General features: G+C 39.5%; 1 protein-coding gene across 2 annotated transcripts in view; it reads left to right on the forward strand.

Annotated features, from left to right (window-relative positions):
- Nucleotides 1-1,258: 1,258 nt before the first annotated feature.
- Nucleotides 1,259-26,795, forward strand: part of LOC149266840 (plasma protein) — a 278,870-nt gene continuing 253,333 nt past the window's right edge. The window contains exons 1-3 of one of the 2 annotated variants that reach the window (XM_089431075.1): nt 1,259-1,609; nt 1,735-1,836; nt 2,528-2,639. In XM_089431075.1, the coding sequence (XP_089287201.1) occupies nt 1,494-1,609; nt 1,735-1,836; nt 2,528-2,639 (330 nt within the window). In that variant the 5' untranslated portion in view covers nt 1,259-1,493. The remainder of the gene's footprint in view (nt 1,610-1,734; nt 1,837-2,527; nt 2,640-26,795) is intronic. The other variant, XM_089431068.1, reaches the window with a different exon arrangement.

A 26,795-nucleotide genomic window follows, 5' to 3' on the forward strand; every position in this document is an offset into this window, starting at 1 on the left:
GCTCCTGCCGCTTCAAGATAGACCCTGGATCTCTCCAAATCTTTCGCTGCCTGAGCGATCCGTGATCCAACTGCGCCGTAGGGCCTGGAGATAACAATGCTGGGGCCCGAGCCAGTGTTCCCTGCGAGATCCTGATGCGGATCCGCTGCTAAGGCATAGCCCCTTGGTCCTTGCCCCGATCCTTCGAACTTCTTCACGCGCAGAGCGATCCAGGAGCTGGCGGCGGCCGAGGGCAAGGAGACGGCGGAGCTAGGGTTCGCCATTTTGTTGCTAATCCTATTACCAATTTTTAACCTTATCAGTTATTTATTTAACTATCAACTTACGTTTACCTTAGGTATAATAGGTTAGGTCTCCATTATAACTATTTCCCATTTAATAATAATTTTAAATTATTAAATTAATAATGTAACCCCCTCTAAATAATCCTTTTGACTTTTTGACTGTCCCTTGGTCAAATCTAGCCGTTGATCTAGATAGCTGTTGGAGGCCCTGCTCAGACTATTTAACTTGCAAAGCTGGATCTGTTTCTTCAACTTATCCTGACGATGAGCCACACTTGCTGGCTCGAAAGGCGTCGACAAAAATCTCTTTCTATATGTGATTTACGCCGAAGCTCTTCTTACAACTATTATGGATCACAGAAGTCTCAATTTAACAAATGTTATTTATTTAAATATAAAAATAAACATAATAAACCTAATATATCATTAATAATATATCATTATTAAAAATAGTATTTGGTTTTGAAAGTTTTTTTAAAAATCATGGCCAATTTGTAATTCGTTGATTTAGATAATTTAAATAACATATAACTCTATTAAAAGTAACTTTAATAATGACACTAAGAAATATTGGTATTGGTTTTTCTAAATATAATTGTGTATCTATTTTGTTTTGTTTTATTATTGGAACTTTATGATTAACTAATTTAAACTCAAGAAAATAAGATCACTGCCCAAAATTTAGAGTTATACCTCATATACATAAGCCTACTTCCTTAAAAACCAATAACAAATCATTTTTAGTTAATAAAATTACTTTCATAGATAAATAGCAGCCGTGTAATCATTCCCACTTCCCATTAACAATTAAAGCCTAACAAATTTTACAACTTTTAAATAAAATACCATATTAAATAATAATTTTGGTAGTCGCTTTTTTCAGCAAAATAATATATTTTAGAATATATTTGTTCACATCGTTGTCACTTTTATGTGTATATATATATTTTCCTTTATGGATTGGCCCGAAAACAAATTTTATGATTTCACTCAGTCAACTTGAAATACATCAATCGCACAGTTTACATACATAACATACGACATTCGTCGTTTTTTCTTCTCGGCCACGATTATTTCTGCTGACCATTTCTGATGGTTCCTTCAAAGCCAAGTTAAAGAAACCGGATGAAGTATAAATTTGGATTATCAATTGAGAGTTGATTCAATTGGCATACTTTGGTGGTCGTAATTTGATTGTAGTTTGTAAATATGTGGTTTGCGGTTGTTTTTGGGGTTTTAATTTACAAATTTATGAAAGGAATCATCACTTCTAAGGAATTTGGACCGGACTGGGATTCCGGCATCAAGATCATGGTGGCCAAGAGGTCAGAACTGATTTTATTCACTCAATTCAGTGGTAATTATAGTGTTAGGGTACGGAATTATTGTTTAATTACGTAGTTTGTTTGGATTGATTGAGTTATTATGTAATTTTTTACTTGAAGCTCAGACTTGAGAAAATCTATGGTGGGAAGGCGTTTCAGGCACTTCGAATTCCAGACATAGCAAGTGGGGCTCGACAAAGCATTGATATAGTCCTTCTCACCAAAAGGTACCTCAATATCGTGTGGAATTTCGTTTCTATTGTTCACATTACTCTGCTTTTGAAATGTTATTGCTTTTGATTTCTTGTGACTTTCACTTCTCTGTACTCGATCTAACGAAGTGTACACAATCTAACAAAGTATACATATATACACCTACAGGGAGGAGCCCTGTTAAGTTGAAACCCTTATGCAGATCTAGATTTCAAGAGTAACTGACAATTTCTACTGTGAACGCTTGAATACCGACACACATTATGTTTATGTTTTATTTTTTAACATTCTTTTGTACCTGCCTGGTTTTATGTCCTCTTCGCTTAGAATAAAAATTGAAAAATGAGTTTAATCATAATTTAATCAGGGGTTTGATCCGTTTGTATATATAACATTGCACCTCATAGCGTCTATATTATCATAAACATGATATGGGAAACAAGAACAGAAGGAGAAATTGGGCTACAGGTTTTTGGGGTATACGAGAAATGCATCTACCATTCAAGCGTAAGTAATGCGTATAAAATTGATTAGGAATGTATTAATAAGTGTCAAGATGGGAATGGGAATAAGAACACAATATATAAGCAATGACCTTGCAACCGTTAGTTTAAATTTAGTACCCTCCATGTTATACTTTCTCCAAACTTTTAGAAAGTCTGTTTGTCAGACTCGAGCTAACATAAGTTTTTTTAATTTATGCAGAGAATTATCTATTATTGCTGTTAGGAACTTTTCGGGGATTCTGGATGTGGGTGCTGATGGTGGTTGGACTCTAAAAAACTCAAGGGGTCAATCCGAGAAGATTCCTAATCCTGTAAGAAATTGCTATTCATACATTTGATATCTTCTTTATAGTTATCTTTGACTTCAAATCTTCTATGTTTTCGGTTCGTATTTGCAGTTGAGGGCTTTATGGCCTCATCCTTGAAACTCCAATTAGATGTCCTGCTATGCGAAGTTTCTGCTTATTTCTAGTGATATTTCACAATGCTTCTGAAGTATGGGCAAATTCATTTATTTGTCGATAACTTTGCTTTTCTTTTTATGATTGTGCTAGAAAATTATGGCATTGTTGTTCATTATGTCCTAGAGACTAGAAGGCTATCAGTAGTCTTTGCTAGCATGTACTGAGCCTGTTTATTGAATCCAATAGTAAATGGTGGCTATTCAAATTTGGAGCTAGCTTGTTATGGAATAAGCATGTATTACTTTCATTATTTTAAAATTTTCTTTTTGCATATTTACAATTAATCATGTACTATCTAGAACATCAGATTCACCATATAACCTGCCATCAAAAGGAGACGAAAGCAAAAAAGGATACAGTGTTACTGTGCTTCCGTGCAGATTGTGTGCTATGCTAATAACTAGGAAGGGGGATCACAGATTGGAGGATTGTGAAGTTGTGAACCTTTCCAAGATCTGTCAGCAACTCTCTGATAGAGCCCATACTTTGTTTAAGCCTTAAGCATATGTTTCATCCCTGCACGCTTTGGTTCATTTATACTATAGTGCAAACTTACAAAGGAAGTGACCCTTGAGCAAGTCTCTTACAGAGTCCATACTTTGGATAAGCATACAGCACCGCCAGTAGGCTTTGTTTCATCTTCGGGCTATATCTAAAGATGCGACTCCTTATTCTTGATTTCAGGCCTTTGTGTATCTTGTAGCATAATTACTTGCATTGAGGATTATGTTTGTACATTGTGTGATAGATATGATGATTCTAATTGTACTTTGCATATTGATAGGCATTGCATATGCCACTTGCCTTCTCCTTTGACATAGAAAGGATGCCAAAGCATATCTCTTTCTTAATTTTGTTGTTGTTGGAAGTGCTTCCAGAAGACACCATGAGCGGTTGCACATCATAACCTGGACTTTCTTTGTCTTAGTTATCAGGTATCAGGGGTATCTGTTCCACCAAATTCAATTGGACTTGGACCTGGCCTCACCCCTGTTTAATATGCCATTTGGGTGGGGCAAAGCACAATGAGAAGGAACCTTGTTGGACAGGTCAACTCTCCATCCACTTCACTGGTGTACCAAGGCCTTGGTGGATGTTAATTTCTAGATTCCAGATCTGATTATAATTCCTCGTAATTTTTATAACCCGAAAAAATTATTTCTGCAATTACTGAATAAAATACACTAGGATTTTTAACTCAGAAATGAAATAGCAGAAGCAAAATACAGGACATCTTTCACACAGAAAATTCTTCTCCAACTGATCTTGACTTAAATTTTCTGAACAGTGAGGCTCCCTTACTGGGAAATTAGCCTACAAAGAAAATTTGAAGAATTATTACAGCAAATAAACCTGGCAAATATGCCCCTGAGAAATCTAATTTGCAGAAGTGCTGTAGTATGTACAGCCTGCGCACAGCCTCTCTTTCACACATGCGGCCTGCTGAAACTAAACCCGCATGGCATGTGTGACCTCAGCTCTCCTTGTACAGCCCCTGCAAAACTTCTGCTCAGAAATTGGTGTGGCCTCCTTGCTGAAGAGCCTCCACTCAATCTCCTCTAGAATTTTCCTCTCACTGCTGGACACCTCTTTTCTCTTCAGCTCCTGAGAAAATCACTCTCTCAATCTTTGTCAATTGTTATGTCTTTCTCCACTCCTTAGGCTTGCTTTTACAATTTCTCATTGAGCTAAATCTCTAACCCAAATGTCCAAAGTGATGAATGGCATTTGAGATCAACTATTGAGATTAAAACAAATTCACTAATGTAATTAAAATTACATTCCCTTATATTTCCTAGCTCAATAGCCAACATTAATTAATTAACTTAATTAATGTGCTTTTCTGATGTTAGACTTAGGCTAAATCATAAAAACAACTTCCTCAATAAATTGAGCAAGTTTCCTAGGGAAGCTTTGGACGATTCCTGCATGCTTGACACCTAGCCAATGCAGAAGTATCTGTCCACTGCTACAAACATCAACAATGTGTTCTTTTATAATTTTTCTTTATTCATTTTTAACCTTAATTATGTATGATCCAAAACCTCAGACTCACTCACCCTATACCCTCCCATCAAAAGGAAAAAAACACCCTCCAACCTCCCTCCAAAAGGAAAAAAATGTTAAGAGAATGATATACTTGTTAAATTTTTGACCATGGTAAGTAGATTCTGCACTTAGATAAGTTAACATAAACCTATGTAGCCTATAAACTAAAGATATCAATCAAAATAACAATCTCTAAAGACATTAATGTACAAACACACACTGCTGGAAATTACAAAGAGCAAATACACAATGTGGAACACTCAATGGTGTATCTATCTTCTATTTTTTGAAAGAAAAATAGTTAAATTGCTGTAGCTCGAAACTAAAACTCGCCAACCAACACATTGGTGAGCTTATGTCTCTTTTATAGAACAAGAGACAAATGGAAGATACAATGTATTTGGTCACATGCATGAAGTGCCCAAAGTGTCTCAATCAAACCCTAACCCTAATTTACTCTGTTGGTGCACCCTCATACATGGATAGAAGTGCTAGAAATAGTGTGCCCCAATTTGAGGATCTTTGTGGCATGCATGCATGCACATTCTTCCTTGGGATCTATACCTTCCTTGGGATATGCACACTACTCTAATAATAGATAACACATGCAAGAACAAACTCTGAAATAGAAAAGCTAATTAAAGTGTTCAATTTGAACTACAATACATACCAATAGCTTATCACAAGTTGGTACAAGTGAAACTCTCCAAACCCTAGCTAGGAAAAAAATGAGAAAGCTTTAGCCATGATCCAGGTTCGGGTGTGATAAAGGACCCTTCTAAGACCTTTTACTTTCGTGATGTGTTAAATTGCATTTTTAAAAGAACATAAATGAATACAGGTGCATGCTGTAAAGAAGAGGAACATGTCAATCATCAACAACATAAAAACATAAGCTATTGATAATGGAGTTCGTCCAGGAGGGACTACGTCTCCAGGCCCCGGTGTCAAGATGGTGTAGGCTGCTGCATTAAGTGCTGTCAGTAATGATGATGTACATAGAGGTGACATGTCAATCATCAACAACATAAAAACATAAGCTATTGATAATGGAGTTCGTCCAGGAGGGACTACGTCTCCAGGCCCCGGTGTCAAGATGGTGTAGGCTGCTGCATTAAGTGCTGTCAGTAATGATGATGTACATAGAGGTGATGTCGCTATCATACAAGGAAAATGCCCTCACGCAGGAGTGGCTCTAAGAGATGTTCCACTACAGGAACTCTCAGTCAAAAGACTCCTATCAGTATGACACAAACTCATGCATGATGATCATCCCGCCAACGTGGCATAAAAGGGATCTCAAAACACAACATGCATAGCGACACATGAGTATCCCATCAACATACAACAAAGGGATCTCAAAACATAACATGACAAATCATGACAAGAAGTGCATCACATAGACGATTCCGCGTCACATCAGGCAGGGATCATGAAAACAAGTAATAAACAAGATCCCTCATCAACATCAAACAGGGATCTGTGCAGCATAATGCATAGCAAAAGAAGTACATGAACACACTGCATATACCTCACAACCAAGGGCCATCTGAAGAAGCGGATGTCAACCCGCTGAAGCTGTTCGTGCCATCAATCTCACGACATCAATCACATGGAAATGGCTGCTCGCACATGAATGATGACACCTGCATTCCACTTAGAAAAGTGGCTGAAGAATAGAATGAACAAATGAGAAATTTGAATGCAACATCAGATTTGTGGCGTCGAATAGTATAAAATTGACTGTCCGATTTTTGAATTCTGAGAAATTGAGAATTTGGGCCTCAACGAATATTTTAGAATCCCCCTAGATTCCTCAAAGATTTTGCTCCATGGATGGACTAGAAATCTACAACTCCAAAGGCGACTCTGACCTCGCCATTGCGATCCCTGCGGAAAACCATGAAAAATGACTGTAAACCTGACTATATTCTGACATGGAGAAAAATTACATCATCGGGAAAATTTCAAGGATCATGGTTTCGTTCCCTGTTTTTGTAGCAGTGATGGTTCCACCTCCATATTGAAAAATGGCCAAAAAATGCAGAACCCTGATGGAGAAACGGACAACGCCATTGCGTTCGTCGCGTCGAGAAGTGCTGAAACCATGTAAAATTTGTCAAAATCTGACAAAGTGAAAATTCGGCCCTCCTGCAAAATGCTGCCTCGAACTGCGTGCATTGCCTCCTCCTGCCTCGAAATGTGTGCCCGCTCTTGGTTCCTCCATCTGCCCCGTGCGCTGAGAAAACTGAGTTTATGTACGTTTTCATCGGCGGAGTAAATAAGAAATTTGTTTGGCTTTATGGTAAATGAGGTAAATGGTTGAGGAGGGGTCGGGGGGTCAAATCTTGCACCTCCCGAATTAACCTACATAATAACGTTTTTTGGTTAAATTTTAGGGTGGCACATTTAATTTTGGTGGTTGGGCACATTTAAATAGCGCACATTAAATTTTGTTGACCGTTTTTGGTGGCCGTATCGCATGGTGCGTTCAATGATGGGTCATGTGTTATATGAGGCCGCCCGTTGGGGCCTGGCCCACGTGGGCCAGGCAGGTTCGATCCCCGCCGACCACAAATTCACCCGGAATTCGGCCCAGGTTGGCCGGAATCCAGTGGCCAAGTTCTGTCCAAATCGTGGCCTCCTTAAGCCTGCCTAGTCAGCAAAAGTCAATTGAACTTTGACTGCTTCTAACTTTCGCATACGGACTCAGTTTGACAAATTGTTTGCACCGTCGCGATCAATACAATGAGATCTACGCCCTGGTCTTGGTTCGAGCATAATCCAAACACTTTTATTTTTGACCATTCATAAGCCCTCTTTGTCCTATGTGTGTCTCTGGAGCCACCTGGATCAAGCCACCAACTCCTTCCAGTTAGGAATCACTCCTTACCAAAGCTGGTTAGTCCACCAAAGATCCTCTTTGGCACCTATGTTTTTCATTCCACAAGTGTACAAGATTGTTTCCTCCTCTCTTGTGCACAACAAGTACACCAAGTAGCACAAGGGTTCCAAATGCCACAAAAGCCTAGTCTTCTTCTCTCACAAGAGCTATAATATCAAATGCTTCTTTGGCTCCTCTACGGTTTGCCCCAGGTTCCAAACCCTAGTCTTCTTTCTTTCCTTGGGGAAAAAGTTAAAACCCTAATCCTAGTATTCCCTTGAAATTCTTGCAAGAGCCCGAGCACTTAAGACAAAGAGAGTACTTACAAGTCAAGAAGAGTATAATTAGACAAGCTCACCTTAGCTTTCACATCTCTAACACAAGTATGCGATTGTATTAGTGAACAGGTTCAAGTGATGAAAATTCAAATTACTCTCTTCTCCCTTTATTGATATGAAAGGTGAGGGAGGCCAACAATACAAAGTGGAATTAGTCCACTACAACCAACCTAATTACAAGAAGAAGATAAAGAGCCCGACTATGAACATAGTGGGCTGGCATGTGTCCATAAGTGAGGATTAGCCAAAATATCTCAATGCCACTCGTGAAGTTGAACAAGTGGCCACAAAGATGGCATTCCATCCATAGATTAGCATAGAAGATCAACATATCACCCCCCCAATAATTCTAAGGTGGGGTCATTAGAAGCCATTCCACCCATGAGGAAGGCGTTCACACTCAATATTGGGATTGATCATGGTAAAAAGGTTCTTTGGTGGTGTAAAATCATATTTTTTAGGTAGAGGAGGGCCAATAGATGCGTTCATGATGGGGGTGACTTTGATTATTGAGAAGGTTAAGCAAGAAAGTCAACAACATTGGTAAGAGTGGTAGTAGTCCACTTGGGCAAAGTTGGTAACAATGAAGTAGTAGGATCATTGTCATCATCCTCATTGTCATCATCCAACACCAACCACTCCAAGCACAATGTGTCATCATTGAATTGGATCTCATTGGAAGGAGAGGGATCACCATCAACAAAGTGTCCATCACTATGTTGCTCATCTAGGGAGGGTCGATCTCTATGCTACACATAGGAAGAATGTGTTGAGAAATCAATGCTAGTATAATTAGGGTTAGATTTCTATTTCTTGATAATTACTTGTGAACTATGTTGGTTTTTGTTATTTCTTTATTATATTATCTTTCATCAAGCAATTACCAAATTATGTGTGTATGAAGATCACAAGAACAAGAGACACAAGATGTAGGCACTCTGCCGGGGCAAAACCCCTATCTAGTGGAAAACCCAGTCAAACTTCTTCCTTTAGTAGTTAACACGAGATAATCCAAGATTCTTCAACCTAGACACAAACCTCCTTCAACCACCAAGTCATCCCTTCCTTCCAGCAACTTCGATCTAGATCTCCGACCTTGTTGCAGTAGCTCTTCGATCCAACAAATCCAAAATTTCGACCTTCCAGCAGTAGAATCTTTGACCCAACACATTCAAAATTTCGACCCTCCCAGCAACAGAACTTCAATCCAACAAATAGCCTAGTAACTTCGCATAAGAGAGAGCCTAGAAACTTCGAGTTGCACTTCTTCCTTCTTCTCCTTGAACTTCACACTTTTTCTGCACTTCCTTGATGTGTATCAAACTTGTTGAGTTGATGTCCAAATAGATCAAACTGCTCTTGTATATATAGCCTCTTTTGTGAGTCGAATTGTCTTCTTGTAGGCCGACTTCATTAGGCGAGGGTCGATTTGGTGTGGAGGTGACGAATTACATTTTTGACTCAATAATAATTCTTTTACATGATGCAAAAGCCCAAGAAGGGTCTCATTAAATGGACAATGACTCTAATGACTCAGTATAAAGTCTAGAAGTCCTCAATGGGGACTTTGACCTATAAAATGATGACCCAAGCATGAAACCCATTCTTTAATAGGTCTTTGTAGTAATAATATTTTTTTTTCATTCTTTGACTCAATATAAATATGAAGACCGAACCTAGTTACATTTTTCAACACTCCCTCTTAACTAGGGAGGTATTCATAATTTACACATGTATATACAAGTACAAGGAAGATCTCAAAACACAAGAACTTCAAAGAACTTCGGCACACACGGTGCCATAAACTAGATTCCTGACCAGGGCATTCTATCCGGGTGGGACTAAGATGGACTAAAGCTTTCAGCCTCTCTAGGTACCATTAGGCTTACTTGCTAACCATCAACCCAAGGAACTAGGTGCGTAATGCAAGGTCAAAGCTTTATGACCAATGCCACCCTCCCTACTTTGGGAACTAGACATCAACACATATGTCGACTAGATGTCCTCCCAAGCATTTTGTATCACACAAGATGCCTCCTCAAGTCTCTTCCAAACACTTTTCATTAATGAAATCAGTAATATCAACCAAACCAAGCATGCTTCTCAAATAGTCAAACTTCTTATTAGGAAGAGACTTTGTGAACACATCAACTCCCTGTTCGTCGGTCGCAACATACTGTAGCTTCACAGTCCCATCTTGTACCAAACTTCTAATATAGTGGTACTTATTGTTGATATGCTTCATCCTTGAATGGAACACAGGATCTTCAGACATCTCAATGCTGCTTTGATTATCGCAATTTATCACAGTAGGACTTAGAGGTTTCTCAAACAAATCTGACAGAAGTTCCTTAATCATACAACCTCCTTTCCTACTTCACATGCAACCACATACTCAGCTTCAGCACTACTTAAAGCAACAGGATCTTGTTTTCTACTCATCCATGAAATCATCGCAGATTCCAAAATAAAAAATCCACCAGTAGTGCTTCTTCCATCGGTCTCACTGCTACCCCAATCAAAATTTGTATAACTTGTCAGCTTGACTTCCTTGCTATCACACTTTACGCAGTGATGAATAGTACCATATAGATATCTTAATATATGCTTGGCAACTATTTAATGATCATGACGAGGTTCCAACTGAAATTGACTAAGAATGTTCACAACAAAACATATATCCGGTCTAGTGTTTACCAGATACATCAAAGAACCCACCAACTTTTGATAGGAGGTAAGATCTACGAGACTTGAGTCAGAGCTTCTCAACTTCTTGAGATTGGTGATCATGGGAGTAGTCATGGGCTTGGAATCCATCATACCGAATTTTTGCAACAACTTAATTATATACTTTCCTTGCCCTAGATAAATCTCCCCAGGTTTCTGCCATACTTCCAATCCTAGGTAATAATGCATTAGACCTAGATCCTTCATCTCAAATTCGACTACCAACATCTTCTTGCATTCTTGTATCCTTCGCTCTACACCTGTAATAAATAGATCATCCACATATAGTAGAATAATGACTGGCTCATTATCCACAACCTTGATATAGAGATTTGGATCAACAAAACTTTTGACGAACCCGATTCTTAGAAGGTATGCATCCATTCTTGCATACCATGCCCTAGGAGCTTGCTTCAAACCATATAGGGCCTTCTTGAGTCTACAAACATGAGTATCTTTGCCATTTATTTCAAAGTCTTTAGGTTTTTCAATGTATACTTCTTCATTGATGGTTCCATTCAGAAATGCTGTTTTTACGACCATATTCCATCCCATTGTTGTAGCCAACAAAACCAAAGATCTTATAGTAGTATATCTTGTGGTAGGTGCAAAGGTTTCTTCATAGTCTATGCCTTCCTTTGAGAGAAACCCCTTGCAACGAATCTAGCTTTGTACTTGTCTATGCTTCCATCAACAATGTGCTTGATCTTGTAGATCCATTTAGAGGTGACAACCGATTTGTCACTTGGTCTAGGAACGATTTCCCAAACCCCATTCTTCATGATGGATTAATATTCTTCTTGCATAGCCTTCTTCCATACTTCTTGATGAGCAACTTCCTCAAATGTAGTTGGTTAAGCTTCTATTAGTTTTGTCATGTATGCAACATATCCAGAATATCTTTCTGGTCTTTTGCTTTCTCTAAAAGTTCCTCAAAGTTCCTTTCACAACTTCATGTCCTTCAACATCCTCAAGAGTAGCTTTTAACCAATTTGGCCTCTTCCTTGTGGTGTGTATGATCACAGTTTGAATAGGTTCACTTGGTCCTTCTTCTTCTTCTTCTTGATTTGTAGTAGGATTGTCGTGATGCTCTTCTTCTTTGAATAGTGGTATGTCTTCATCATCAGAATCAATAGGAATATCTTTGGATCTTTTGTAGGCATGATTTTCATCAAATATAATGTCCCTGCTTACTTCAATATGTCTTCGTTCCTTGATGTAGATTCTATATCCCTTTGAAGAAAGACTGTAGCCAATGAAAATCCCTTTAATGCTTGTAGAATCTAACTTCTTTCGTTTGTCTTTTGGAACTTGGATATAGGCGAGACATCCAAAGATTCAAAGATGGTCTACACATGGCTTTCTTCTTGTGAATGCTTCTTCGGGTGTCATATTATTGAGGATTCTATGAGGACTTCTATTTTGTATATATACAATAGTCATTGCAGCTTCTCCCCATAGAAATTTAGGAATATCTTGATCAAAGATCATTGTTCGTATACATTCTTCAAGTGTTCTATTTTTCCTTTTCTGTAACTCCATTTTGTTCGAGATTGTAGGGAACAATGAGCTCCCTCTTAATTCCTGCTTCTTTGCAATATGCAATTATCTCTTTGAAGTGTAATCTCCACGATTATCGGATCTCAAAGTCTTTATTCTTCTTTCGGTTAAGGTTTCTACTTCAGACCTAAATTCTTTGAACTTTTCAAATACTTTGTCCTTTGTTTTGAGTAGATAGAGCCATGTCTTTCTAGAGTGATCATCAATGAAGGTTACATAATAAAGATGACCTCCAAGTGATTTGTCAGACATAGGCCCACACACATCTGAATGGATAAGGTCCAATATTTCTTTAGACCTTGTTTCACTGCTTGTAAATGGTTTCCTTGTATTCTTTCCCAAGGCACATCCCTTGCATATTCCTTCACAATCTTCTTTAATATTGGGAATGCCATTTACCAATTTGTTGAGAGAGGGAATACCCTGGTAATGTAAATGTCCATATCTTCTATGCCATAGTTCAAAGGGATTGATTTCCATGTTATTCCTCTATATAGTCTCCCTTCACGAATTCCAATAACTCTAGCTTTATCAATGCTTGAATCTTTACCCCAAGCCAAAACCTTTCCATCTACAAAAGCAACTCTATCACCTTTATCTTCCAAGCAAGAAATTGAAAGTAATTTTTTTTTCAAACTTGGAACATAGAGTATATTGTTGAGACGTAGCTTTGCTCCATTGTTCAACTCCAAAGAAGTTGATCCCAGGTCTTTAACAACATAGATTTTGTTCTCCCAATTCCATTGCATGAGAAGATTGTTCCTTTGATGAGTGTGAAGTTATTTGCTATCTCCTGTTATGTGTCTTGATGCTCCACTATCAATAATCCATGCAATGTCATCATTGAGTGAACCTATGAGTGCAGCCAAAAACCCATTTTTTTGACCTTGTTGAATAAGTTGTTGATGATTCTTTTGATCTAGCATCTTGCAATGTTGAATCCCATTTTCAAGTATCTTATCATAGAGGGAGTAGTCCTTTCTTTCAAGTCAAAAGAGTGATCTCCAATCTTGCTTGACCTTAGCTCTGATACCATGTCGAGAAATTAATGCGAGTAGAATTAGGGTTAGATTTCTCTTTCTTGATAATTACTTGTGAATTATGTTGGCTTCTTTTATTTCTTTATTATTATCTTTCATCAAGCAATTACCAAATTATGTGTGTACGGAGATCACAAGAACAAGAGACATAAGATGTAGGCCCTCTTCCAGGGAAGAATCCCTATCTAGCGGAAAACCCAGTCAAACTTCTTCCTTCAGTAGTTGAGATAATCCAAGACTCTTCAAGCTAGACACAATCCTCCTCCAACCACCAAGTCAGCCCTTCCTTCCAGCAACTTCGATCTAGATCTTCAACCTTGCAGCAACAACACTTTGACCCAACAAATCCAGAATTTTGACCTTCCAGCAGCAGAATCTTTGATCCAACACATTCAGAATTTTGACCCTCCTAGTAGCAGAACTTCGATCCAGCAAATAGCCCAGTAACTTCGCATAAGAGAGAGAGAGAGAGAGATAGCTCAGAAACTTCGACATGCACTTCTTCCTTCTCCCTGAACTTCGCACTTTTTTTGCACCTTCGTGATGTGTATCAAACTTGTTGAGTTGATGTCCAAATAGATCAAACTTCTTTTGTATATATAGCCTCTTATGAGGGTCGATTTGTCTTCTTGTCATTAGGCTAGGGCCGACTTGGTGTGGAGGTGACAAGTTACATTTTTGACTCAATAATAATACTTTTTACATGATACAAAAGCCCAAGAAGGGTCTCATTAAATGGACAATGACTGTAATGACTTAATATAAAACCTAGAAGTCCTCAATGGAGACTTTGACCTATAAAATAATGACCCAAGCATGAAACCCATGCTTTAGTAAGTCTTTATATTTTTCATTCTTTGACTCAAATATAAATATGAAGATCGAACCTAGTTACATTCTTCAATAGAAGGCTCACAACTAGACTACTCTTTGGAAGAAGGCTCATCACTAGGTTCAAATATAAATATGAAGATCGAACCTAGTTACATTCTTCAATAGAAGGCTCACAACTAGACTACTCTTCGGAAGAAGGCTCATCACTAGGTTCATATCCTTGTCAAAAGAGCGAAGGATGGAAGAGATCTTTGGATAGGAGAGGAACTAGATTAGCAAGTAGGCTCATAAGGCCTTAGAGATTGTCCAAAAGAAGAGCTTGAAAAGGTACCCGTGGTTCCAGCAAGACTTGATCAAATATGGGACACTTGATCTTTTTACATTGAGCTTTAGCAAAATTTTTGAACTCATGGAATTTGGCAAACACCTCATCTTTGAATTTAATGTAGACCCTTATATTCAAGAAAAATCATAAATAAGGTGAGGAAACACTCTTAATTTATCCTAAAACTAGCTATCTAAGCAAATAGATCAGATCTAGTTACTTGCTAGAATTATTAACTCTTGCATGTAGCAGAAAATGAGAAAAGCAATCACACACAATGCACAATTATTTTTGCTCTTCTAGATCAATTCAACATTTAAAATTATCTTCAGAACTTACAAGAGCTCCCTTACAGAGAAAATGGCTCTGAGAAATTAATCAAAACAAATAAAAAACTTGGAAAAATTTCAGTTTGCACAGAAATTGAGGCAAATTTTCCTCTAATACATACAATCATACGAAATATGTATGATTGTATGGAATCTGTACAGATGGCAGTATGGCCTACTTTGCTAGGTTGTATGGCTGCTCTTTTCCTTGTTGCCAACTAGTTGTTTGTACTTGTCAAAGATTGGCTACCTTCTCCTTGTTGAACGACTGCTGAAATCTTCACCAGTGGCTAGAAATCAGATCTCTGATTTTCTCTTGTACTCACATGACTTGTGAAATGAATTCTCTGTGTGTTTTTGTCCTTTGCTCTCTCCTTCTTTTATAACTTTGACATGAGCCAAAAACCTAATCTTCAACGGTTAAAATCTAACCGTGAGATCAATGGCTCTCTTTCAATTAAATCATTAAGCGACCCACTTTAGTCACTTTGTTAATTAAAAGTCACCTTAATAAAAAAAGTCCACTTTATTATTTAACTGATAAAGTGAACTTCTAGAAAAAGCATAGGATATGTTTAATAACGATTTCCATAAGTAGACACGCTTATGGAAATACCTGTTTGAGTTACAAACACTAACACTCCCTCTTAGTGAGGAAGGTATTCTCCACCACTCCAAGCTTGTCTCAAAACCAAACAAACTTGCCCTTCCCCAAGGGCTTAGTGAAAATGTTTGCCAGCTGCTCCCCTTTAGAAATATATTGGAGCTTGATTGCTCCCTTCAAACACTCTTATCTCTAATGAAGTGGCATTTGATCTCAATGTGCTTTAACCTGTCATGAAACACTGGATTCTCCTAGAGTTTGATACAACTTTGGGTATCACAGTGAATCATTGTTGGCCCAAGCTTCGGACCAAACAATCCTGTGAGTAGTCTGCGAATTCAAATGGCTTCACAACTAGCTAGATTTGCTTGTACTTTGCCTTAACTAAATTCAGTGCTACTAACGTCTACTTCCTACTAAACTAGGAAATGACCGCTGACCCCAAACTAAAGCATCATCCAGAGGTGCTCTTTCGATCTGCATCACTGCCTTCCCAGTGTGAATTTGAGTACTCCTACAACCTCACACCATCTTCACCAAAGTACTGCAATCCATATCTTACTGTGCCCTACAAATATCTAAGCACGTGCTTTGCTGCAACCTAGTGAACCTCCCTCAGTTCCACCATGAATTAGCTTAGGGTGTTAATAACAAAGTTGATGTCTGGTCGAGTGTTGGCCATATACATTAACAAGCTAATCCACTGCTTATATTGTCTAGAATTTGGCAACTCTGAAATTGAAGAATCAATCTTCTTTAGGTTGGTCACCATTGGAGTGGCCATCGATCTGCTGTCCTCCATCCTAAATCTCTTCAGGATCTCTAGAGTGTACTTCCCTTGTCCGAGGAAGATCTTGTCTGGTTGCTACCAAACCTCAAGTCCTAGAAAGTAATGCATCAACTCAATATCCTTCATCTCAAATTTTAACACTAGATTTGACTTGCAACCTGCAATTAGTCTCTTTGCACCTGTCAAAATGAGATTGTCCACATACAACACCAAAATGAGGAGCTTAGATCCAATCAACAAGAAGTATAGGTTGAGATGTGCCTCACTCTTGGTGAAGCCTATGCCCTACAAATAGTTTTCAATCCTGGCATACCAAGCCCTAGGTGCCTGTTTGAGTCCATAGAGGGCTTTCTTAAGCTTGCATACATGCATCTCTTTGTCATAGACCTCAAACCCTTGTGGTTGCTCGATGTAGAATTCTTCCTTAATGATGCCATTAAGGAAGGCGGTCTTCACATCCATCTGGTGGATGCTCCATCCCATTTCAAAAGTTATCAAAAAATATGCTCGAATAAAGTATCTGGCTATAAGAGCAAAAGTATCATAGTAGTCTACTCCCTCTTTCGGAGAGAAACCATGAGCCACAAATCTAGGCTTGTATTTCTCCACATGTCATTTGCTGAATGATTTACCTTGTAAAGCCACTTGGAAGTCACAATTAACTTCCCCTCTGGTCCTAGCACAATCTCCCAGGCATCATTCTTCATGATGGAGTTGTGCTCCTCCACCATGGCATCTCTCCACACTTGTACTTCCTCAAAGCTGGAAGGCTTTGAGTCTATGATGTTGGTAATCGAAGCCATGTATGTTGGAAACTTTGCTTCACCCACCTAGGCCTTCTGACTGATGTCGAAGGAGCAGATTGCTCCTCTTGCATTAAAGGTTGGCTATCTCTACTACTAGAAGTCTCTACTCTTGGCTCCTCCTCTTGAGGCCCCTATTCAACTGTTGGTAGATCCTAATATTTCCTAGATGCCAAGCTCTCCTTGAACTTGACATCTCGACTCAACACTATCTTCCATTGATTTATTAGGAAGACTTTATAAGCCTTCAAATCCTTACTATATCCCACCAAGATGCCCCTCTCACCTGACGGCCGCAACTTTGTCCTTTTTTCCACAGGTATGTGGATGTAGACTGGATAATCAAATATCCTTAGATGTCCTATCTCAGGCTTCTTGGCTATGAATGCTTCCTCCGATATCTTATCCTCCAAAATCCAGTGTGGGTTCCCGTTCTACAAATACACAACTATGTTGCACGCCTCAACCCACAAAAACATTTGCAAATTGTGATCATGGATCATGGCCTTCACCCACTGATGATAGACCAGTTCTTCCTCTCTGCAATCCCATTCTCCTGCAGGTTGTAGGTCATTGTCTTCTCCCTCTTGATCCTTGCTTTCTTGCAGAAATCCGTGAACTCATTAAATGTGTATTCGCCCCCGTTGTCTGTCCTCAACACCTTGATCTTCCTTCTTGTCATGTTCTCCACCTGAGCTTTGAAATCTATGAAATGATTGAAGACATCACCCTTGGTCTTCAGGTATTCCTAGAGAAGTCATTAGTGAAGTTCACATAGTAAGATGCGCCCTTTACTAAAGATGCTGACATAGGCCCAGCTAAATTAGAATGTACCAGATCCAAAATGCCTTTTTATTAAGTCTTGCCGCTAGGGAAAGATGCCTTGACATTCTTGCCAAGTACACACCCTTTGTTGGTCTAGACTGAAGTCTAAAAGTCCAGTGACCATTCGTCTTAGTAATGGTATAGCTCTGTGATGGAAATGCCTCATCCTCCTGTGCCAAAGCTCACACATGCTCTCACTAGTGTGTACTTGTGCCTGAGCAGAATGACCCTGAAGTCTATATAGGTTCCCCTTCTGGACTCCAATCTTCACTGTAGTTTTTGGACTGGCTCCATCTCGACAGATGAAGACTTGCCCCTTTCGGAAGTTAACCTCATAACCTTTGTCCTCCATGATTGAGATAGACAAAATATTCTTCTTTAGTACATAGAGTACCTCTTGTGCATCAAAGGACCCTCTTGTCTCAAGCTAGAAATTGTCCCTTGCCCCCTCATTGCATACTTGGCATCATTGCCAAGTTCAATATGGATCTATGCATTGTCCTCTACAAAACTATTGAATAGATCTCTAGCCTTTGCCATGTGGTAAGAGGTGCCACTGTCCAAGTACCGGGGGCTTCTAGAAGTAGTGTTGGTAGAAAGGCAAGACACAAGTGAAAAGTCACTCTCGAACTTGGAAGCAATCTCGCTCAATTGTGTCTCTGCTATCGTGGCAAGTGTCTGTGACTTCCCCTTGCCCTTCTTCCTCTACGAACACTAAGAAGAAAAGTGGCCATTCTTATGGAAGATATAACATTTCATCTTTGTTCATATCTCTCTTTTGCCTAGACTGTTGTCCCTTTCCTTGATTGTCACCTTCTTTATGGAAACTTTCCCTTTACTCTTCTTCGTCTTGATGACCAGGGCTAAGTTTACATTTGCTGCACCTCCTCTGCGCTTGCTGGTCCTGGACTCTTTATGAGTCTCCTCTTGGATGCAGTCATCCCAAAGTCTCTCCCACTGCGGAAGATGCTCCTGGGAACATACGCCCATGATGAATGGTTCCTAAGCCTTGGTGAACCCATTCATAGCAACATTCACTAGCTCTACATCCAATACATTTTCTCCAATAGCTGCAAGATGGTCATGGATCTAATTGATCCTCTAAGCTTAGTTTTGAGAATAAATTTTCAACTCATGTTATCACTTTGAAAAAGCGATATTAGGGCATCAAGCATCTTCTTAGATCTGGCTTTTTTCTGCAAGATGCAAAATCATATGATCCTTAATAACTTCAAGGATCACCTTTGTGCCTTTATGTCCTTCTTATCCCACATTACCTGCATTGTAGGGTCTACTATTGCTAGTGTCTGCGTGCTTCCTGTTGGAAAATGGAAAGTGGCAACTATTAGTCTTATTTTCCTTAACCTTGACATTTGCTTGTGGGTCTTATTTATCTTCTTTATGTTCTTTAGTTAGATCATTGCATCAAACAATATCAAGAAGAGTAATAACAACAATAAAGGACACAGATATTAGGCTCTCAGCCTGGGCAAAAACCCTCCAAGGGGAAAACCCATAAACTCTTATCTTCTTAGAATCTTCTTCAAATGAGATACATGGACCCAATCCATAGACTGAGTCCTTCTCCTAGTACCAAGTCAGCCCTTCCTCAAGTCCTTTCTTGATTCTCCACCAACCAACTTCAATACTGCAACTTCGACCTGCCAGCTTCAATATTGCAACTAGTCATGCTACTTTGACCTTGCAATTTCGGCTTTGCTAGCTTCTTTGGAAACCCTAATCTAGCCCCTAGACCTTCCTAGAGCAAGACAACTCTCCCAATGTCAACAAGGTCAATATAGGGTTTTCTCCATTTCAACTATAAGATTTTTGTTAAAATTGGCAACTAGGGTCAAACTCCATGTGGGTCATCTTATTTATGGTAGCTGATATTTTTCTTGGACTCCTCTCATAGAGAGGTGTAGGATTGATCTAAAGATCATCCGATTCCGATAAGTATTCATGGAGATATGAATTTATTTGTCTTATGGGACAATTCATCAAGGTCGGCCAACAACCAAACTGCCCCCACTTGTGCTCCACGTTTTAGTATAAATACAAGTGCCTTGCAAGTCATTTGGACACATTTCAGTCTTGATTTCTCTCCACTTGTTTTGGGTTTGAGTGGTAGAGAAGTGTAAGAGGAGGAAGCCCTAGATGTAGGAGGAAAGGAGACTAAACAAGGAGCCCTAGCCACAGTCTGGCCGCAGTCAAGAAGAGATCTAATACTGCCCTAGTCGTAGTCCTAAAGAAGGTGATCTAACCTCCATTCAATCAAGGAGACTTAGCCGTAGTTCATGATGCCTAGCCACATTTCAAGTTGGAGATCTAGCACGGTGAAGGAGGCCTATACATGCTGCCCTAATGCACAGTCCTATCCTGCCCTAGTCGCAGGTCTTGTCACAGTAGATAGAGACTCTGTCTCTGTCCTTAAAGAAGGCTCCTCAACGTAGCAGGGAGGCCTCCATTCGTTGTCCAGAGAAGCCTCAAATGAAGCCCCAGCTGCAGTCTTCTACACCACCTATCCGCTGTGAGAAAGAGACATTGTTAACAATCCTAACAATGCGTTTTAGGTGCACATCTTAGCCGCAGTCCTAAAGACGAGCCACATTGAAGGGAGAGGTCTCTTCAGATGTTTTATGAGGAGATCCTATATGCTGTCACAAGAGGTTCTTATCAGCAGTTTAGAAGGGCTATACTATGTTGGCTAAAGGAACTGCTACAACAATGAGAAACCTCCATACATTGATGAGAAGAAGCTCCAATAGCACACAGATCAACATTGTATTTCAGTGGGTCACATGTTGATGACAACCTTGCGTGTATCCTAGGGCTGTGGGATCATAGCTTATCTTGTTGCTGGGCTAGGCCATAGGCCATAGCCAACAGCTAAGGTAGTGTGGCAGCATGACAGAATTAGTATCCCTTCTTATGCAGGAGGTGGACAACATTCTAGGAGATGCAACATAATGGTTGGATACTACATGGTTGATGCAACATGTTTAGATACAACCACATGGATACAGCTACATATCTAGATGCAATAGTTGGATGCACCATGGTGTTAGAGACAACAGTGTAGTGTAGCATAATGATGAGTGCAACCCGGTGATGGGAGCTTGTGATGAAGAGCAGTTTAATGACAGTGGTGCAGCGTGATGATACATTGCAATATACATTGAGCACAGTGATGGGTACATTCGTGATTAGTGAAGCATGATGAGATGCAACATAGTGATGATGGGTGCAACATGGTGCAACACAGTGAGGTGCAGCATGATGATGTGGTGCAACACAATGATAGGTGCAACATGGTGATGGAGTCACCTTGGAGAATTAGTTGAAGCAGCATGTCTTCAACTGAGTTCAGCTACCTCATGTGTCATCTTCTTAAAGATGATCTCTGCTCTTATTAGATAAGTCAAAGTATTGACTTTTGTTGTATATGTACTATCTCTCCCTCTCTCTACTGAACTGTTAAGAACATATAAGAAGAATTGATCAAGGGTTTCCCCACATTGGGGTTTGTCCTTGGCTAGTGCCACATCTTGTGTCCTCTTGTCTTGGCTTGTCTTCTGTGATTTATGTTTATGTTCTATCTGCAATTTACTATTATGTTGATGTGATTGCTAATCGGGAAAAGATATTGAGCTAACTATGAAAATTGAAATAAATTGCTCTAAGCATAGAACATACCTAAACTTAACAATTTTGCTCTTCGTCTTATTGCAACTCGGACGTGCAATTTCGACCTCCTTCTGCATCACCAGAAGCCCTAGATCTTCGCACCTGTGAGAGAGACAGAGCCCAAAAATAAGAAACTTTGCCTTTCTTCCTTCTCGAAGATCTTTACTCTTCTTTTATGCTTTTCCCAACTTCAGATCAAACTCTTTTTTGATAGATCGAACTTGTTTGTGTGTGTCCCAAAATAAGGTTGAACTGCTTCTTTATATAGCCTTCTCAAGGGGTCAAATTCCCTCCTTTAGGCCAATTTGATGATCCCAGGGCCAACTTGTACTTTGGTGCTTCTAGGACTTTCTAGACTCGAAAATAATTCTCTTTACAAATATAGTTTTGTCCGGAAGGGTATTATAAACATGACGTTGACTTCTTTGACTTAAGAGAATAAATCATAGGACCTAACAAACCCTAGAAGCATGAAGAACATGCTTTTACCTAGAAAACCATCAATAGTGAGCATGAAACCCATGCATTAACAATAATAACTTTTCTTTTCTTTTCTTATTTGTTACATAGGATACATATTGAAATGAGTACAACAATTATGAAGATTGAAACTAGTTACATTTTCAACACTCCCTCTTAACTATGGAGGTATTCATAATTGTATAACCAGTACAACATCATATCTCAAACTAAAGAGTTCTTAAGAAGAGTCGGATTCATAAGCCATACTATAAGCGTCATCATCATCATGACCAACACTGTCTCTAAGGCCTAACTAGACAAACTCTTCTTTAATCAAGAGCATTATGCTGGGAAGCTTTATGTATGATATCGCCCTACCTCTATAAGGCACATACCCCATCCAGATGTCCACAAGGTATGTCCTTTTAGGACCATTCTTATCTTGAATCTCCACACTTGAGTCCTCAGAATATTGGTCCTCTTCGACCACTCTTTTCTTGAATTCTTGTCCCATTCTCAAAGAGTGTTAGTACCTTTCGTTTCTTGGATGCTTTATCAAGGAAATCACATATGCTTATCCAATCCTCCGTTACTCTCTCTTCATCACTTGAAGAAGTGAATGCCCCTATGATGTCCAACATCACTCTCTCTCAACCAAAGAGGACATCCCTATTCTCCTTTAATCTTGAGAATAGAACCTTGCTCCTATACAAGGAGACTGCTTTACTCCCTCTCAAAATGAGAGGGGATCTAGACTTCCTTTCTATTTGGGAAGTCACCATCACAAGCCTTACAACTTGTCTTCATAAGAATATCAGCTACTTGTTCTTCATAACTACTCGACTCCCTCTTTCCTCTACATCATCAAGCTTTCTTTATTTCAAGGTATCATGAAGCCACTTTCTCTCTTCAATCTTGTGACAGGTTACATGCCAATATTTTTGTTCATCACTTTCTTCTTTGATATGAAGGCATTACATTGAGCCTTCCCAAACTTGAAGCTGATCATAGCTTCTTCTTGAAAGTGATCTTTCTTTGACCTCCGGGTTATCTTCTCGCATTGCTACCTTTTAATGCCAAGATGTCCATATCTTGATTTCACGGTTGCCAGCTACCAGATATCGAGCTTTCCTCAACATCCTTCATCCATACAGTTGAACTTGCCTCAAATGCCATCATATATTCCTGCAACATTCTTCTAGGTAGCAAAATAATATGTTAACCAGATAACCAACAATAATGAAAATCAGACTTACCTTATCATGATGACCTTCTCATTCCATCAACATCTTCATGGTCCATCTCCATATGAATCTTCCTTTATGCATCAGAGTGCCCAAGAATCGAACTTGATTACCAAGTTACAACTTTTCCTGGAGACTATGCTGGATGTTAATCATTATCTCACATATTCTAGAGAAAGTCTTAATCTTTTATACATCCTTATGTAAGTCAAATTCTATTCCTTACAAGCATCATATATCCATATACCTAAGCATATTTTATGACCAACTTTCATTTCACAAGATTCTACATATATTAATCTTATCCAAAGTTTTATATCCAACATGGATTCCTATGCTCTCATCCGACCATCTAGCTATTCATATATCTCACAAAGAGATTGCATCCTGACCCGTTGCATTCTTTCATCCCTTTACCAGTATTGCATTACATGGAATGTCTACTAACCTTTGTCATAGTGCTTCTTCCAAGAACCTTTCATAATTATGGTTCTTCCAAGATCATGATGATCCACCTAAGCAAGATGACTTCCTCTAACATAATGTTAGATAATGCTTGGATGATCAATATGCAAAATGGTCTATCTATCCATCTATCTAGATGATCTCTACAAAGCAACTTAATCATGTAAATTCTAGACATGCTACTATCATATGCTTCTTTCTATGATGCTATGCAAAACATACTATCCTAAAAGAAATATTAATCCCTATAAAGAACACGACAGTGAGTGAACCTTCTTTAATAGTAAAGATCCTTCACTTCTTCCTTCTTTGCCTTCTTCTTAGGTTCTCCCATTGCTTTGACTACATGAGCTTTACTTCTTTCTTTTCTCTTGTTGTTTTGTTGGTTTGGACAATCCTTTTTAAAGTGTCCAAACTCATTGCACTTGAAGCATTGAACCTTGGACATGTCTTTCTTCTTGGACTTACCAAACTTTCCCTTCTTCAGCTTCTTGACTCGGGCTAGAAAGGCTTGAGATTGCTCATCTGATCCAATGTCATCCTTGACCTTGATCCTTGATTCTTCCAATATGCACTGCGCCCACAACTCATCAAAGGGAGTTGAATCCTTCTTAGAGTAGATGCTTGTTGCGAAGCTGCTCCATTCTAGTGGCAATGCATTTGGTACACAGATTGTTACTTCAGAATCAATAATTGGTTCCCCAAGTACTTGCAGATGGTCTCTTAGTTGAGAGACTCTCATGAGAAAGGATGCCACATCCTCATCCTTTGATTTCTTCATTCTATACAACTTGTTCCTCAACGACATCTTTTATCCTGTTGTACTTACTGAGTACAAATTCACTAGCTTGTCATACATAGCCTTGGAAGTCTTCAAATTTGCAACGAATGGAACAAGATAATCTTTAATGGATTCCACTATCATCCTCTGTGCCTTTACTTCCCCTTTCTTGTATTTAGCTAGTTCTCGTGTCTTATCTTTCTCAGGTTTAGTGATTTTGCCCAGTAACATATTCCATTACTTCTTGTTCTGTGAGTACCAAGTCAATTCTTTTCTTCCATGCTAGATTATTTGATGCCCCAACGAGCTTATTGCTCTCCTTGCAAAAAGAACCCATATGAATTGAAGATTCAGACATGATGTAATAATATGATACTTGATGACCAAGATTCTCCTTGATGACGTCTTCAACCTTCTTGATGCCTTCAAGATCCTTGAAGAGTCTTCAGCAATGTCTTTGAAATATGTTTCGTGGGATTCTTCCAACAACAACTTTGATCCAGGTGGATATTGGTGGCCACCTGCCAAGTCCACCTGGACCCCCACCATTGTCTTTCTCAGCATTTTCAGTTTCCTTAATTGTAGCACAACTTACTATTTTTAGCAGTTTTTCGGGTCCTGAACTTCCGGAGCCGTTTTGAGGCCCTAAACAACGTTTTTTGGGGAATCATATGCCAAACGGAGATCTTTCTAACGAGCTATTGTATGCGTCAAACGGAGATCATATGCCAAAGTTACGATCCCGGGAAGTTGATGTACCAATTTACCCCAAACGGGGCCCACAGTTTGGCGTTTCATCTCCTAGGGTTAGGTTTTTGGAATGTTAAGGGTTTTCCATTGTTTCTCAACAATAAATAGGCCTTCGAGCCTCATTGTAACACAGTTCAGAGGCATGTAGCCATCACATCTCTTCTCAGAGATAAGCTACCATCGCCCTAGCTGGGTTATTTCCATTTCTGGTTGTAAGCATATTTCAGTATTTTCCATTAATGAAATGAAGTATTACTTCTACCGCAGGTTTGTGTTGGGGTTTTCTCATATTTCTTGGCCCTTGAGTCAAGTCACCAAGGGAGGGGCTAAAGCAAAGTTCTTTTGGTCTGAATCTCAACAGAAGGCATTCATGGAGTTGAAGGATCGCCTCTGCACGGCACCAGTGCTCGCGTTACCAGATTTACAACAACCATTTGAGGTCGAGACAGATGCCTCTGACTATGCTATTGGGGCAGTCCTTACTCAACATGGACATCCAGTGGCATATCACAGTGAAACACTTTCAGACACAGTCCGGAAGTACCCCACTTATGATAAAGAGATGTATTCCATTGTACAGGCCTGCCGACAATGGAAGCATTACATTTTGGGGAAGGAAACGGTCATCCACACAGACCACCGACCCCTGCAGTTCATACAGACCCAAGGGAAATTGCAGAATGATCGCCATCAGAAGTGGTCTACATACCTGCAACAGTTCCATTTGAATATCAAGTATAAGAAGGGCAGCACCAATAATGTTGCAGATTGCCTCAGTCGACCACCGATCATGGCATTAACCACCGTGCTCAACTCTTGTGGGCACGAGACTTCTGATTGGCCACTTCTCCACAAAAGCGACCCAGAATTCGGCCACACATACCAGACACTCTTGGAGGGTCGGCATGTTGCAGATTTTCACCTCCAGGATGCCCTATTATGCCACCTCGGTCACCTTTGTGTTCCTGCAAGCGAGCGTGCCAAGATGATTTGGGAAGCACACTACAGTCGGGCTGCTGGGCATTTCGGGGTCGAGAAAACAGTGGCAGTACTGCAAAATTATTTCTATTGGCCGAATCTTCGACAGGATGTTGGGAAGTACATCAGATCATGTACTGCCTGTGCCATTGCCAAACCGACCATTAAGAAGCACGGCCTATATACCCTGTTGCCTACCCCTAGTCGACCTTGGGAATCCATCTCCATGGATTACATGTCAGGCCTTCCTTCCACTAAGCATGGAAATGACTGTGTTTTTGTGGTCGTCGACAGGTTCTCGAAGATGGCCTGCAAGAAGAATATCACAGCAGAAGCCACTGCTAAACTCTTTTTTGAACGAGTGTGGGTGAACTTTGGGATCCCACAGTCTATCATCTTAGATCGGGACAGTCGGTTTCTCAGCACATTTTGGTCCAGTCTCTGTTCAATGCTGGACACCAAACTCACGAAGTCCACAGCCTTCCATCCTCAAACTGATGGCCAGACAGAGGTTGTCAATAGGATGAT

This window comes from Pinus tabuliformis, chromosome 6 (assembly GCF_031772625.1).
Source record: "Pinus tabuliformis cultivar Carrire ecotype Pingquan chromosome 6, CPIR1, whole genome shotgun sequence".
Classification (NCBI taxonomy): domain Eukaryota; kingdom Viridiplantae; phylum Streptophyta; class Pinopsida; order Pinales; family Pinaceae; genus Pinus; species Pinus tabuliformis.